Raw genomic sequence first — 17,760 nt, forward strand, 5'->3', positions numbered from 1 at the left:
GCTCAGCCTCATCCTATACTTTGCTGATGCTACAATCTTCAAGCTCTTCCAAATGCAGCAGGAGTGTGGGGTTCCCAAAGCTCTAGGGGTCTATGGGAGATGCTGAGGGATGACAGGGTTCAGAAAGCTTAGGATCCTGCCTTACCACACCTGGGTCTCCAGCTGAGGGCAAGCCACACAGGGAAGCAAAGGCCTAAAAGAACCTCTCGCCTTGGTCTTGGGCAAAGTAGATCCTGACCAGGTACCTGGCCAGATCTCAGACCCACAGTGGCTACCATCTGGGATCTAGTTCAGCATCTTGTCATCTCTGTACTGACCATGGCCCAGATTCTGCTAATTTTTTTTTTTTCTCAAGAACCTTCCTGACTCTGGGGGACAATTATTACCCCGGATGTTGCTCAGCTCATTTTAAAGAGCATCTTCGTGGGTTGAGCATAGGAACCACATCTGGATTGAAGACTTTGAGTCTTTGACACCTGGAATCACATAGTCCGTGGCCACCCCTATGTGTATAGGACATGCTGCCCATGAATACAATCACAGTAGATATACCAGTATAATGAAAGACTGCCTGCCCAGAGGCCTGACCCTTGGGCTCTACCTCAGAGTCTTGGCCTCAGAGCATTGTGAAGGAGGCTCACAGTAACCCTAGAAGATTGGGCTTAGTACCCTGAAGCATCACCAGAAGGCCGAGGGCTCTTACCGTCCACACAAGCAGGCCGGGCTCGAGTGGTGCCTGCTATCTGCCCCTTTCTGCAAGCACAGCGAGCTGTCTGCCGGGCGATCGTCCTCCGTGGCTGGCTGCTGTCCCGGTCTAGGGTCACAATCTCACAGGTTCCAGCAGCCAACTGACCTGCAAAGAAGAAATAGCCACAAGCTAAGTGGCCAGAGCCTAGAGACCCACAGCCTGAAACCCACCCAGCACCCACCTAGAGTGAGATTCACCCCAGCTGGCTAAGCCAAAGAAATGTGGAGAGAGCTCTCTGTGACAGCCAGCGAAACATCTTCCCTAAGCTCTGCCAGGAATTCCAGTCAGCCCTATCCCAATGGACAGGAAATTAAATGTGCCATCTCCTCTACCACACACGGAAATGAAATCTCAGAATTACAGACCAAGGAGCTGCCTCCTCCTCCTCCAGACACTAAGATTTCTAATCAAGCCAAACCATGCGGCCTGCATTCTAATGTACCAAGACACTGCCTGCCCTCCGGATGTGCTACCATGGAGCCACAAAAGGGGTAACCAACAGTGTATATATGGACTACCATATTGCAAGAAGGAACCATCATCCCCACGTGGACACAAACACCAAGATGGCCAAGGACCAAGTTATATATCCTTGAAAGCCTTCCCATATAATACACATGTAAGAGGTACACCAAAACACACAGCAAATATGTCACACGCCTAAGGCCTGGCTGGCAGAAACGGGGAAGACTATACAGATATATATATATATAGGAAACAATCAGGTAAAAACACAGTACCATAGGGACATAGACTTGCAGGGATGCCTGTGCCTTGAGATACTCACACTCGCATAGGTATATACAAGTTGGCACATGTAAACCGACACCTAGGTACACATGATTATATGGAAGTGCTTGTGTGCACACACAGGCTCAAACAGGTAGATATAAAGGGAGGATCACATAGGTGTACTCATCGACATTCAGGCACATACAGGCTACACTGATGTGCCCCTGTAAGTAGGCATGTACACAGGTGCACACTTAACTAGATACATGTATCACGTGTGTTCTTGGAAAAACACACAAGGTGCCCTCAGCTGTACTCAGAGGTACACACAGGCTACATGGAAGTTCCCATATAGACACAGGTGAACATGGCACACTCGGCTGCACATGATCAAGGCAATGTCCTATGTACTCATGGAACTCATGACCCTGTACCTTCAGCTGTATACAGGCACGCATAATCCTGGACTGACTCTAGAAGACGGGCACGTTTATCTGAAGCCTCATCCTCACCTTAGGAGAGAGAATCCCAGTGGGAAATAACCCCTTGCAGTTTAAGCTGTCACTTTGTGGCCAATACCATTAAGTTCTCAGGAACAACAATACCCGATAAAGATAGCGTGGTATTTACGGCAGAACATAAAAATGAAAACACTGGCCACCTTGTAGGAGAATAGACGGCATCCCTCAGCCTGGCTAGTGCTGCAATATTATCCCAGCACAGTGAGCCTGAGGCACCTCCACCTTGCCACTCCATAGACTCATTAGGGATGGAACCATGGAAACCCTGAAATATGTCATACACTCCTCTTCAGGATCTTCCATCTACTCAACACACAGTAGGCACCTACAGTAAAAGCCTGGAGTAGTAGTTGCTCCTGATGGGTACCCAGAGACCAAAAGGCACATGGCATCCCGCTTCTTACGGTCTCTTGGTTACAGGTCACACCACAGAGATGCTGAGAGTCAGAATCCCACTCAGCTGGATGAGTGTCACACGGGTGTCAGCTGGAAATAGCACAAGGTCAGACAAACAGACACTTGGAAAGGAAGTTAGACATGTAAACAAGAGAGTGGACATCTGATTTGCAACCATGGCAGGGAGCTCTCAGGGCTTCTAAGCAGTAGGTCCTCCAATTTAGGATGCTCTTCCTTATCACATAGGTCTCTCTGTGAATGCCACACAAACACCCCTTCTCCAGGCAACAGGCTCCTGCACCATACCAGCTTTATTGCTTGAATTCCCCAGCTCAACCCAGAAGTTGGTTAGAGCAGGTATCACACACATTAGCAGAGAATATGGGCAGGGTGGCTCAGCTCCAACAGCCTAGCAATGTCTAGGCCACCAGGAACTCAGGACATGTCCTATCCGCATGTGATCAGGGACACGGGCTCTTTGGCCAGTCAGGGCTAGGAGGGCAAGGTGACTATATTCAGCTCCTCAGAACCATGAAGGATGCTGACAGATCCTGGCTAGTGTGCCAAGTTCATGTTGGGAGAACAGATCAGACACATTTGGGGGATTCATCTTGGGCCTCTCTGAGGACCAAGAGCCACTCCAGTAAATGTCCACACCCACTCAAGGAGAAGGAAGGGCCCAGCTAGAGCTGCCTCCCTTGCATTCTACCTGTAGGACTGATCCCAGAACCACAGGTCCCAGGTCTGATGGGAGCTGAAAGGGAAACCACCGGGAAGCAGTTAGTGAGCTCTGCAGCCCATGAGAAAGACTTGATTTCCTTTTTGTGCTTGCCACTGCCATGTGTGGATGGGCAGCCACATGGCTACCACCCCAAGTTTCTATTTCACAACCTGCAGATTGTCTCTAGCTACTTTGCTATTCTCGTCAAACATGACCTATACACCGTTTGCAAGTTTTATAGTGTCTGGACCACCTTACAGCAGGTGGCTTCTCTGGCTGAGACTTGGACACTTGTCTAGAGCTGTCCCAACAAGGTGGGGGATACTACCAAGTTAATGGCATTGTACAGATGTAGTGGCCCCTGGACACTGGGAACATCTATTCTGGGCCAGCACTGCACTATCCTGGTCCCCATTTCCAGTTCCCTATCAGCAGGAGCTCCAAGATCATGTGGGATGACCAAGGGGACATGTACCTGGGTCTGCAAAGAGTAGGGGCGGGAGGGGCAGTGAATGACCAAACTCTGTGGTTGTCACTGAAGATGCAGCATAACTAGGCAAGTGTCACACGATTAGGAAGCATCCTTTCACCCCCCAAGGATGAGCCGCAAACCGGTACCATACCAGGATCTATTTCCACTCAGGTGCACATCAAACTGACAGGAACTTCCTCCCATAACTAGGTGATCTCACTTAACATGGCTCTAAGTCACTCCTTCCATATAGGCTCCATGGCTTCCCCCTGCTCTAAGACTGTGACTGTCTATACCACCTGCAACCTTTCACACTATCTTTCATGGGAATTTCCGGGTAATATCATTATCCTGGTGTTTTACAGATGGACACCTCACAATCACATCATTTCTCCCTGTGTAAGAAGAGCCCCAACTTGTTCCCACATAGTAGGTAGGTGGAGAATCTGGTGTTAGAAGAGTTGTGATTTATAGAGCCACAGACCTGAGACATTTGCAGCAGGAGCAGGATCTGTACACTAAGGACTCCAGCTGTCTCTTTAAAAAAAAATCTTGGGCATAAACCTTCCTCTACTTGGGCTTAGTTTGTTCTATTTGCCTTGTGTGTTTCCTGAACACCAGAAGAAGGCTCAGGGTCTTAGGTAAGTCCCATGCAGGGCCGTGTCCCTGTTAGTCAGAGAGATAAGCAAACTTGACTGTTGAGTTAGTTGAACTTTCAGTGCCTGGTCTTTAGGTACAAAGAGGTTTCTGTTGGCCTAGGCGTAGACCACAGCCCATTCATTCCCATGAAGAGCATGCAGACGATAGTGGTTGTTGGTGTGCCTCAGTGGCTGCTCAGATGTCAGCTCTGCCTGCCAGCTCAGGGCTGGGATTCGGCCTTGGCACAGATCTATGATCAACACACATTCTCTGTGCTCAACTGGGTGATGACGACAATGGAATCAAATCTGGGACTTCCCCGAGGCAAGAACTGATACTGTATAGTGGCCTACCAGAACTCAACACTACCCCATAAGCTGGGACTCCAGCACTGGTCCCGCACCACACAGACTGAGATCTGGATCTTGCTCTACACTGCATAGGTTAGAATTAGAATATAGCCCAACACAGAACGGGGCCCAGTGGAGACACTGGTCTAGGGTCATCAGCGACCACACTTTCCCTGGGCATCTAAACGACCCACTCTATCCTGTGCCTTCTACATACATAGGTCCTGAAGAAACACTTCTCTCAGTTCATGTCATACATATGCAGGACACCAATGCTGTAACAAGACAAACACCATAGTGGATGTATCTACACAACAAGATTCCCAGAGCCACATTTAGTGTCTGACCTTCTGGGAGTCTAGGACTCCAGTGGCCACAGGCATGAAGAACAATGACTACCCAATGGGTGTTCATCAACTCCATCTACTTCCTCTTTTCTGAGAAAGACAATCTGTCCAGAGGACATAAACAGGTCCAAGGAACAGCAGACCAGAGAACACAGCACATGACAGGTCCCATTAAAATGCCCAGCCATCCTCAGACCAGCAGGTTAGGTCCAGGCCTTTGCCAATTCTGTTCCAAATTCTGGGTGGCAAAGGCGGGACAGCTTTCAAAACCTATGCAAGATTTCATGTAAACATAGCCAAAGTCAATGGCTTCAGATGGGGTGACAAGGCTAGCCCTCAGTAGCTAGTGTACAAGGTTTCCAGAGCTGGTGGGCAGGAAGACCTGGGTGGGGGGATCTGTAAGGAACAAGGCCCCAGGTTCTCTCATGCATGCCCCTCCACCCAAGGTACACACCGATGAGCTGTTCATCCCAATAGGGTTGTGACATACATCTGAGAGGATACAGGATATGGTGGACATCAGGGTAAAGACTCAAAGTGACTTTGACAGGAATGGAGTGAGAGGGTGGCATTTAACAATCATAAATGTCAGCTCAGTGTTTGGATTACAATGAAAAAAGAGAGTCGGAAAGCCAGAGAGACCCTCAAGCCTTTGTTAGGTGGCTTTATCTGGCCATGGGATTAGGAGTTCTTCAGAACAGTGAGAATTGAATGGGACTAGTAAAAAGAGGCAGGGTACCCATGAACCTTCTGCAGTTCCCAGATCAGCCCATGCATAGTTAACATTTTGGCTGAGTGACAGAGGCCTCTAGTCTTTGAGTTACAGTGTGCTGGGCATGACTGCTGTCCCCCAGCTCAGACCTACTCCAAAATGTAGAGACAGTATCATGAGACTTGTGGGTGGTTCAAACAGCCAAGGGAACATAGAAACCATGGGTCTGGGAAGACCAGTAGGGAGGAACATGGGGTTGCTGGGCAACCACTTCACTTTATATACCATTTTCGTATGTGACAAGGGAGAGTTTGGGGCCATATGGCTTTAGAGAAGGCCTGTAGGTTCATCAGGAATGTCCTTGGTCCAGGCTAGTAGGACTAGAGATCTACTGTGAGCCTGTTGGGGGTTGGTGATAGGTTTTGGTTAGAGGGAAGCAGACTTCCATTAACACACTCAGGCACACACATCACATTGGTTAGTGGTTCTCTAGACTGAGATGGGACATGTGCTGGGGTAAGGGCAAGCAACTTAGTGGAGGATGTCAGCCAAGAATACCACAGAGCATAGGGCTGGGGGAGGGGAAGTAGTGACTGAGCTCCAGGCTTTCCCCATGTCATGACCTGCTAAGTGTTGGGAGGTCAGGAGAGACCAGTGAAGAAGCTCATGTCTGGGACCCCAGTGCATGCTGTACAGCATCCTTCTAAATGTGCAGCTTGGGACGATGACGACGGGTTTGCACACAGGGGACATGCTCTGAGATAGCATTTCTCAGGGTTCCTAAAATGCCTGCAAGCCTTGTATAGGCACTTCTGTCATTCCATCTCGGCAGCTAGTTACAGGGACAGGGACCCCTGGGGCGTCACAACAGGATGAACTAAAACTTTGAGGATAAAAGAAATGAATCATGCAGTCAACATATTGCTCACCTGGTGCAAGTGAGGGCAACTGTGTCTACTATGTGCACAGACTCCATTCTATACAGCGTGGACCACACTCCAGATGTGGTGACGTGAGCCCGTGTAGAGCCCTACCAAAGGAGCCTCCACACCCATTCTTTCCTGGTCCCCCTGTCACTGATCTGTGTCAGTTTCCATGAGTGACGTGCACCAGAAGTGAGCTGCTATTTTGGGCTCTAACTGTTACGTGTCTTGGCCCGCCAGGCTGCAGGAAGGGTTCATCTCTGGGCTGTCTCTGAAACAGTGAAGTCTTAATCAGCTCAAAATAACACAAAGAGCTATTGACCTGACTTACCTACCCTGACAACAACCCATATCGCAAGGCTGGGGATCAAGACAGGTCCGAGAGCCCTGCCCGCGCCTCCCTGTTCCTTTACCCTGCACTAGAGGATCCTCAGCCAGAACCCTTTCTTTCCTGTCACTCATAGAAGGTGTGACAACTTCTGTTGTGCTGGGTGCCACCTAAATATCCGGGTCCCTGACCTATCAGGGAAGGCTGCACACCCACCCAATTTAAGCCTGATGGTGTTTCAAGTATGGAAGTGGCCAGGGTCCTGATCCTTGTAGGAGGTGCTGGGGCCAGATACTATGTAAGACAGCTTCACCTCCTTATCCCACACAAGACCTCTACTTCAAACTGAAGACAACTAACCCATCAGTCCTGCACAGGGCTCACAGATGAAGCTACTAATGTTTAGTTTTATCCCCAATTCTATAGACACACAGTACAAAGATTAAAATGTTCAGGGGAAAAAAATGTTCTTAAGATCTGATGGAGCATCGAGCTCAGTGTTTGAGATGGAATGAAACCAAGCCTCAATTAAATCCCAGGATCAAATTCTTACTCACACTCCAACTACTACTGAGTCAATTAAGTGTGTGCCACAGATCACAAAACCCAATTCTGCAGGCCAGCTGAGGATTAGCCCTGCATGATAAGTGTGAGGGGAGATATTAAAAGACAGAGCAAGATGGGCCATGCTGTTCTGCTACTTACCTAGATATATAGCTGGAGCAGAAGACAGCAAGGATTAGATCAGCCTGTCCCTCTCTGCAGGGACCTGGCTCACCCCACACTCAGGGGTCAGACCCCCACGGAGAGCAAAGGAAGGTGCACAGCTTTGTCACCAGGAGACAAACAAGCCCGGGACCAGGAAGCAGAAAGACAGGTTCACTGGCCCTGCATGGCTTGCAAAGACCCTAATTCCAGAAGCCCTTCTCTGCCTAGGACCAGTTGTTACTCCTAGTGAGCTCCACAGACTTCAGGAAGAATCCTCTGGATCCCCGGTGGCCTTGGTTTAGCTGTCTGAGATAATGTCCCAGAATAAGGGAGTGAGGACTACATAGAGGGACAGCCACCAAGATGGTACTGACCTCCTGGTGGTGTAGGCACACTGGCAACCCTGGATTCTATGTAAACATAGGAGAAGACCTGAATAAGCATGCCTAATTTGTTTTAGAGACACGGTTGAACCATGAAGCCAGTCTGACCTTCCCAAAGTTTTTATTCCCCCCTCTGGAGAGAGACACAGGCATACATCACATGCAGCCTGCACAAATATTTTCAGGATGCAACAGGCTCCTGGTTGGGATGTACATACATACCCATGCGTATACACACAATGTATCTCCTACATACAAAAAATCGCAACCACTCATAGCCAGACCATGATTTGTTCACACAAACATATGGCTTGTGTATACTCACATGAAGGCACTTATATATACAGACCTCAACATGCATACACAAACGGCACGCTGCATATAAACACCATGCTATATTACCATACTGTATGAACACATGGCACAGCCGAGGCTGTGCCAACTGCACACTTACGCTTAGTACATGCACTAGGAATAGGAGCATGGTTGGAGATGTGTATGCAATGTCCTTCAGGCTCTGCGCCAGGATTGTCCCTGTTTGCAATCTGCGGAACCAGTACCTACTTTCCCAATTCAAGCCTGCCCAGGGTACCCAAGAGTTCCCAGGTTGTGTCTCTCACCTCTCCACTGGAAACAGATTCTTATGTGCATGCGTTATAGGTAGAAAGCACCCTCGGCCATGGCCTCTCAGACCAGTGCTTCCAAAGCAGTTTCTTCAGCCCCACCCCTATGCTGCCTTAGCTTCTTAAACTTCAGCAGTTGGAAGGAAGAAGGAGTGGTTTAGGAACACTGTGACACATTGCTCTGTTTGGACCCTCCCAGAGCCTATGTCAAAGGTGCCAGTTAAGTTCCTTACATGAGCTTCCCTGGCACTGCCCTGCCGGTTCTCCCCAATGGCCAGGCCACAGATGTCACTGAGAGAAAGCTCAGCAGACATAGAGCCTGCACACAGACATAGCAAGTTCCCCAATCAATGACAAGTATAGTTGCAGACTGAGGTCACTGCATATCTCCAGGGGACCAAGGGACAAACAAGGCAGTGAGGCAGGAGGTCGGAGAAACAAGACTATTTATCCAGGGCACCGAGAAGCTCTTACAGACAGCACCTATGAAGATGGAGCCTCTAGTGGGCAGGAGTAGCTATTCCGGAAGGTTCTGGGTCCATGAGTGCATGGTTGATGCAGGGTCCTGGGGGGTAGCCATGGGTTAGAAGGAAAACTCCGTGTTTGCTGACAGGCAAGCTCTATAACCCCTACCTCAGCTCTACTGGTCTGCCTAACACCCTCTGCAGCCTGCGGATCCTGGCTGTGCCTGCTCCTCTGCTGGGAGGACAGCTTACTTCCACACAGGAGCTGAGATCATGGGTTCTCTCCTATGCCAGAGCAAAGTGATGGTTCAGACAAGTGAATTCTAAACAATGCCCCCGCAGAAGGCTGTTAGATGCTCCTGTTACACTGAAGACACCTCCCACCTGACGTAAGGGCATGTTTACATGACTGGACATGGAGAAGTGTGTCATGGGTAAGTTTCCATGGGAATTACTCTGGGACCCCCCTTCAAGTGGTGGGTGCTGGGAAGAGACAGGCTGATGGCCGCATTGGATGGTCAGAGGCCCAGGAGCTGTGTACTTGAAGGCTGGGAAAGACAATCAGATCTTTTCTCAGGAAGGAAGGAAGGAGTCTGCTATACTATGACAGATTGAAGACTTTGTGAGAGGAATTCAACTCCACTGTCTCAACTCCAAGCATGTGACAACCAGTTTTGCAGACATTGGCTCTAGGGCCTTTGTGGATACTGCATTCCTCAGTTCTGACACCCAAGGGCAGCCTAGAGCAGGCCTAGTCACTTCGGAAGGTAGGAGAGGGTACCTAGCACAGATGGAGAAATGGGCTCAGGAGAGTCAGCCTGCATATGTGCTGAGCGGGAAGAGTGCCCAGGCTGGTAGAGGTAGGATGAGAAAGTGGGCTGAAGGAGGTGGGGGATCCTTAAGGGGCTACAAGGGCTGCATGTATCACCAGAGTAGCTCCTATTGGACCTCAGCTCCCCTGTCTCCTGTGATACTGCCCAGCCTGTCCCCCAGGTGCTCCAGATTCCCTGATCAGAGATGATTCCCAAGACAGGTTCAGCCAAGCTCCTAAGTCCAGATTCTATGTCACTATCTAGCGATAGAGAATATGTAAGCATGAGTCTTTTGGACCAGAGCCTGGCATAGCAGTTGTTCTGGCCAGTCCCAGTCACCTAGAGGCGGGATTCAATCCCAGATACCTAGAGCCACCAACAAAGACCCCTGGATGCCCTTTCCAAACATCTCTGGAGGCTAGGTTTTTACCATGCCTATGACAAGAACCCAGGGCCTCAACAGTATGGACCTATACCTCCACTCCCCACACATCTCTCAAGACTGACAAATGACCTTGCTCCCAGCATGAGGTGAAATTACTTTTCCCTATAGGAAGAGGCTGGTCTAGTCCAAGGACCAAGATGAAGCTGAACCTGGGTAAAGAGGCATGGAGCTCTTGTTCTAAGGGTTTTATCTAATGTCATGACCTAACCAGGCTAAGAATACCCACGGCATTCTGTTGTAGAGCACAAATACAGGGCAAGGAGTAGATGCCTCATGACCCATCAGGCTGCGGTGCACACCAGGGCACCAGGTGTTGTGAGAATTTCTTCCCTGTGGGAACATATACAACATCTATTCCCTCCTTATAAGGTCCCAAATACAAATCAAAGTTCAATTTCACCAAAGTTCACCCCGGTGAACCAATCAGTTGATTGGGCTTACTTGAAGAGTAATGGTTGGGGTTGCTTACAAGGAGTGCCTGGGTAACTCCAAACTAGCCATACTCCCTAGCATAAAAGATGGCATCTCCATGGTAATGTAGATGGAGTCTCCCCTCGGTTACTCCCCATAGTCCATACTCTAAAACTTTCCAAGACCACAAGGCCACATACAACTAGGGCAGAATTACACAAAACTTTCAAGGAGGTGCAAGAGGGACCAACCAGAATGTCAGTGGAAAGTTCCACTGATTTTTTCCCCCAATTCCTATAGAGAATTATCAACAGGACCCAGCCCGTTTCAGGGTATCCTCTAAGTAGTCACACTATTCTGATGTTGACTCTGCTGAGTACAGTGCTCTACAACAGAGAAGAGCCTTCCCCTCAGGGGTCCCAGGAGAACCAGCTGCCCAGGGAAATTCCTTTCCTCCCATAGGAATCTGCTATCAGTGCTTCCCAGAAATATAAAATTGTTGCATGTCCAGTCTGGATCCAAGCAAGTCATCTGATATCCAAGAGGATTCTAGGAAGAAATTCCAGGGGATAAGCTCTCATGAGGAGCTTCAAGGCGCTGGAGGTTGGTGAGCTCTGTAGATCTCCCAGCAGGCACCTGGTCATTCCAGCACTTGTCCTTAGTGACTTGGCACTACAGACCATTGAGACAGCTCAATATGGCAAATGGAATCCTCACCTGGTCTATGAACTGGTCCCTCTGGAAGGGCAGGGCGGAGCAGTGGGTGTAGATCCTTCAGGAGTGGGCTTCATCTGTATCTCAAACCATAGGCTGGGAAAGTCTGGAGTCCTGCTGCTGTTCCTGCTACCCCTTTTCTCTAGGTATAGTGAATGTGCACCCCCCTCACATGCTGCCTGCACCTCAGCAGGCAGGCTATTCTCTTGAATTAATTATCAGAGTAAAATCAGAGCTTAGAGCTCCGTCCTCAAGCCTGTCCCTAGAGCTTAGATGGAAGAAAGAAAAGTACACACCCCAGTCACCTCTTACACAGGGAACCCAAATTCCCTGCCTCTCTTAGCACTGTCCCTTCAGTGACTGGTGGCCTAGAATGTGTTGTGAGTGTCCAGGAGCCTACTTTCCTGATTTCAGACTCTGGTGGAGAAAGGTAGAGGGAACTGGGACAAACTTGCTGTCCACACAGAGAGGCTTCTTCAGTGCCTAGAGAGATGTCCACAGGGAAGCGCCTGGCCAGCTGGTCTCTGTTCAATTATCCCCTTAATGTGTATATTAATAAGGCACTGTTGCCTGCCTTGCCAGGTCCAGCATAGGGCCCAAGACTGATGCCGAGATGGTTTTGGAAAAGGCTGCTGCTACAAACTCATAAATGCAGCAATTATGGCTCAGTTTACAACTTCGCCAAGGTCAGTAAAAGACAGGCTGCAGGCGACACGTGAGCATCCCATGATAACCAGTGAAGACCAGAACCCAGGTAGGCCCAGCCATCTGACCTGAGGCAGCAGGGCACGTCCTTGGTCTTGATGCCATGGTAACAGGACTTTCCTAGAATGTTCTCTTCCCACTTGCAAGTGAATGGTGCTAGACAGCACAAGCCATGGACAATTATGCTGGGTACAAAGGGGAGTCACCCACAAACGCTCCTCCAGCTAAAAAGTGTCAAGTGCATCTTGCAAGCCAGGTGGCTTCTTTAGAAAATCTAGGCATTTACACGTCCTTTCCGACCCCCACCCTCCATGTCACCCCTAGTCAAGTGAGCTCTAGGATATGGTTGTCATCAGGGACCCTTCTATGCATAGCACACAAGGACTCCTGGTCATTGAGGCACCCCAACATTCTCACAAGGTAGAGGGGGGAACAATAGCTTTCAGCAGAGGCAAGAGCTCAGATCCCCTTTCCCCAGGTGCTCAGCATACCTCTATTAGAAGGAGAAGGCCACAGGCCTTGTGGGTGTAGAAAGGGATGGAGCCTGAAACCTTCCTCTTTTACATTCAAGGTGTTCTAACTGGGCAGCCGTTAATAACCAGGAGACAAACAGACACCAGCCAAGGCCAAGTGGCAGGAAAGGCAAAGCCAATCAACGGAGGAGGCATGGTGCACACTCCCAACATGTATGTGACAATTCTACTTAGCAGCATGGGGCAGTGAGAGCAATCAAACAATGCCCAATAAAACCATTTCTGTCATCAGCAAACCCCTTTGTCTTTCAAACATTTCTGGACAACAATGATACAGGTGGTAGCCAGGGCCAAGGCCCAGAACGCTTGCAAGGTAATAAAGAGGGCTGGCTGTGGGCCAGGACATGAGTTGGAGGATCCAGGTTGGGACAGGGTTACAGATGCAAAGGAATCTGCAAGGTGGGAAGGTCAGCACATGTCTCCTACATCAGTTGATCCTTTTGAGCTTGACCACGCTGACAGGAAGAACTCCCATCTTTTCTTGAGGCTGCCAGTTTATCATTTTGCTATTTAAAGGTTTGGGTGTTTTGCCTACAGTTATGTCTGTGTACCACTTGCTTGTCTATTGCTAGTGGAGGCTAGAAGAGGGCAGTGGCTCCCCTAAGACTGAAGCTAGATATTTTTTGAGCTACCATGTTGATGCTAGAAATCAAACCTGGGCTTCCGGGAAGAGCAGCAAATGTTCTTTAACCACTGAGCCATCTTAACAGCCTCTACTGCAAGCTTTCTTCAAACCCTCCATGGTTTCGGGTTACTTGGCTGTCAGAGGAAGGCATTACCTGCTCCACCAGATACCTGCTCCTCGGTAATACAGTGTCCTCCGCCTCCTCCTAGTCAAGGCACTAACTACAGAGCCAGCTGCCTCTGACTAGTTAACTTAAACCCTCAACCCTGCACACACAGAGCACACAGAACACTCAACAAAACCACTCATGTGACTGACAGTTCCTGAAGGTGCCAGGCACCATTAGGCTGTTTCCAGCATTGGTTATCTGTCTGAGAAAGCTGTGTCTTCTTGATGAACTAACCATCATTCCTGGCTCTGGCTCTGGCTCTGGCTCCAGGAAGGGACCAGAGCACCCTTCCTGCTGAGGATCCTTGACAAGTCAGCTGAGGACAGTTCATCCAATGTCACTTTCCGGCTCTTCAGCAATGGAAGGTGCTGTGGCTTTACACCTGCTCACAGTGATGGCACCCTATAACCACTCACAGGTAAAAGGTAAAGCACGAAGTTGACGCTGAGGAAGGGACAGTTGGCCCAAGGCAGATTGGGCAGGGCACAGGAGAGGACAGGTAAAGGCTATTCTTTGTAGGCAGAAGATAAAGATCTAGACATTTGAAGATCTAGAGCGGGTATAGAAAGGCATCCTATGGACAGATGGCTGACACCCCAGTCGCCTGGGCATCCCTATATCATGAGGAATCTTGCCTAGGCCACCTTAGAAACTAACATGATAACATATATCTACAATTGTCCCACCATGCCCCTCTGAACTGAACTTTACTTCCCAAGTGAACCTTGGTCCTGAGGCCCGCTCAAGGGCCTTGGGACCAGACAAAGTGGGGCCTGTCCTGTTATCCACTGTGATCCCTCCTCTATAAGTTCAGGCTGCAAGGACAGCGAATTTCAGCTTGACCAGCATCACGACTCCCACTGTGGCTGAGGCACCAATCATTATAAAGCCTCAGTTTCCCTGCCAATGCAGTGGAAGGGAGAAGGCAAGCCCACCCACCTGGAAACCTGTGGCATAGGTACCAGCTTGGTCTCTGGGGCCCATGCACCCAGTCCCCGGTCTTTTTCAGGCCTCTGGGCTAAGCTGCACAGCAGGGATGCTTGTGGGGTCTTACTCAGTTCTGGATTCATGTGCCACAGGTCACCTCCCTCTGGATAAGCATAGGGAGCAAGGTGGGGGCAGAGCCTTGGGGTCCCAGGTCACAGCAAAGTCTCACTTCCGACCTTACTCTGTTTCAGTGGCGCTCCTCCTTCTGCCTCCTGTTCTCAGAGCACATGACAGGAGTGTGTTATATTCAAGGTTGAGACAAGGGGTTTGGAAAACCACTAGTACCCCTGTAGGGGATGCTCAGAGCCAGGTAACTGTCCAGCCTGTATGCTGTTTCTGGGGACAGACCTGCTCACATACTTTTCTCCTAGAGAAATTGCCTGTGTACCTGGAGCCAATAGCTGCTCATCACAAGTGTTCAGGGGCCAGCAGCTGAAAAGCTACCTTTGGGGCATCAAACCTGCTGCTAACCCTCTATTTGAGGAGGCTACACATGTAGGAATCTTAGGTGGTTCAGGCAAACTGAAACCTGATCAGACACCCTGGTGAACTTTCTTCAGGTGTTCCTGGTGGCATGGGCACTTGGGTGGTAGAAAAACCTCATCTCCCAGCCCACCTGTGTCCTGCAGACGAAAGAAACAGAGTCTGCAGGACCTTTGCCTGGGAAGGGAGGTCAGGAGGCTCTGCTCACAGCAACAAACCCTGCAGTCTCTTTGGAAAAGGTCTTCCACCAAGGTGCTAGAACAAGCCCATGAGAAATGGGCGCATCAACCATAGGCTCATTCAGCTATGAGCCCAGTAACAGAGAGCTATAAAAAAGAAAAACACTGAATCTAGACACAGACCTTATACTTTTCACAGAATAATTCAAAATGCATAAGAAACCTAAATATAAAACACATTAACGTGAAACTTCCAGAAGTAACACAGGAAGGAAAAAAAATCTATGCAAGATTGGATTTGGTGACAAGTTTTTAGATAAAACACCAAATTCAAAATCCTTGAAAGAAGAAAATGTGACAAATTAGACTTTCCTAACACAGAAACATCTGCTCGGCGGAGATGCCGCAAGGAGGACTGAAAAGACCAGCTGAGACAGGGGGAAGATATCTGCTAGCCACGAAGCCGACGATGATATGTGTCCAAGGCGTCCCAGGAAAGTCTTTAAAATGCCAGAGTGAGAGACAGATCAAAGACAGCAGACAAAGACTGCAACAGACACCTCACCCCAAGTGGCAAACAAGCCACCAGGAAACATCAAACCCCTACACACCGATGACAATGGAAAAATGCCAAGTCCTCCCCAAATGCCAAATGCCAGTCAGGGTGTGGGGCAAAGGAGTCCTCAGCCACAGTTGCTGGCAACACAGAATGGTGCAGCCACTTGGAAGAAGTTTGGCAGCTTTGATAAAGCAAGATTCTCCCACCAGACAAGGCCACGCCCCAAGAGACTTAACCAATTGATGTGGAAAGTTCTGAGTGGACACACACACACACACACACAGCATATAAACATTTAGCGCAGATTTACCCATCATTTCCCACACTGGAACCATGAAGATGAATCTCAGGTAGAGCACATAAAAACCCTGAGGCTTAGTCCTCCCAAGGACCATTGTTTAACAGCAATAAGGGGCAAACCCACAAGAGGGCACAGGGTAAACTCATGAGTTTCTATCTCTAAGTGAGGTGGCCAGTGAGGAAAGCCACAGACCACGGGAGTCTATCTGTATGATTTTCCTGACAGGGCATAATCACAGAAAAGGCAAAGAGTGATCATCACAGACCTGGGGGACAGAAGGACGGAGGAAGAGATAGAATCCACTGTGGGTGGGGACTGTGAGGCTCTGGTATAGCATTGTCATCAGGATGCACAGCAACGTGGATGTGGCCACACTGCATCATTTAGTAAGCTCAGGAGGAGAGTAAGACTCGGGTGTCACACAAAGCCACCTCCATGGTAAGGCAAGCAACACTGGAAGCCGGCAGAACCCATGAGACTGAGGGCGAATGAGCTGGCACCAAGCACAGTGCTCTGGGTAATGGAACTGTTTCCATGGGGACCCACTATTGGTCTGACACCCCTGTGTGTGCATACTTGAAGGAAGGCACAATTGGATAAGCGGTGGCTGTGGTGGGAGGCAGCCTTCTGCATGGCGGTGGGAGGTTGCAGATAGGCAAGAGGAAGAGAAACGACGGTCCTGGCAGTGATAGGCTAGACTCATAGTGGCCAGTGTGAGGCCATATTTGTGTGAGACAGTTACACACATGTATTTATATGGGTTCCTTCTTATGATAGCTGAGAGGGCCAAGAGACAATGGCGCTGTACCAGCAACAGGCTCCTAACCCATTGGTTTTTAACACCACTTTAACAAAGGAAGGACAAGGCCAGGGAAAGTGGAAGAGAAACTCAGAGACCCAGTTTTCCCTAAAGTAAAGAAGTGTTCAGGAGACAGAGAAGAATTGCAGTGAATGTGTCAAGGACCACAGGACAGACTGCCAGGACCAAAACCAATGGGGAAAACAGTACTGGGTTTTAACTCAGAGACCTAAGATGCATGGTACCACACTGCTCTACACAAGCCAACCAATCGACACAGGGACAGGGTAAAGTCTGCAGAAATCCATATTCTCTGTGGACACTCACCCTGGCCAGCCCAGCAACACACGGCGACCACATGTGGTGACATCCTCACATAGAAATACTGTACTGTGGAATGGGAAAGAGCAATCTTCCCCGGAGAAGCTGGGGAAACAGAATCTCAGGCAGGTAATCAAGTCAACTCATACTGAGAATGGAAACAGACTGAATGTGGGGCCAAACATTTTCCTGTCAAAATCCTGGAACCCCATTCCAACCACAGCGGAGAAGGTTAGATGCAGCTTGGCCATAGAAGTCTTTACCAAAGCTCTGACAGGGATAGCTCACAATTAATTGTCAAGGTCACAGCCATCCGAACGTCTTGGAGGCTCACAGTTTCCAGGAGCCAACAGGCTAGGACGGTGAAGAGCTCTGTGGTGGTCTCCGTGGGGTCCAAACCCACAAGGACACCAGATAAAGAACGAGGACTCAGAACTTAGAAACTTACAACATGCTGGTGTTCCTTCTGCGGTGATAAATGTGCCAGGCCAAGGTCAGGGCATCGTACTGCTGACTACACTATTGGCCAGGAAATCAGTATGGGGAACATGGGAATTTTTGAACTCTCTCTCTACGGTCTCTCTATAAGCCTCAAACTTTTCCGAAGAAGGAATTAGCTCTATGGAAAAATCCATGAAGGCATGAGGGAT

The 17,760-nt window shown here is 49.3% G+C and overlaps 1 protein-coding gene across 1 annotated transcript in view; it reads right to left on the reverse strand.

Annotated features, from left to right (window-relative positions):
- Nucleotides 1-17,760, reverse strand: part of TAFA5 (TAFA chemokine like family member 5) — a 127,563-nt gene that overhangs the window by 70,280 nt on the left and 39,523 nt on the right. Inside the window, exon 2 of the mRNA XM_080939320.1 lies at nucleotides 704-853. Coding sequence (XP_080795446.1) covers nucleotides 704-853 — 150 coding nt within the window. The remainder of the gene's footprint in view (nucleotides 1-703; nucleotides 854-17,760) is intronic.

Source organism: Micromys minutus, assembly GCF_963924665.1.
Source record: "Micromys minutus genome assembly, chromosome: 27".
NCBI classification, from domain to species: domain Eukaryota; kingdom Metazoa; phylum Chordata; class Mammalia; order Rodentia; family Muridae; genus Micromys; species Micromys minutus.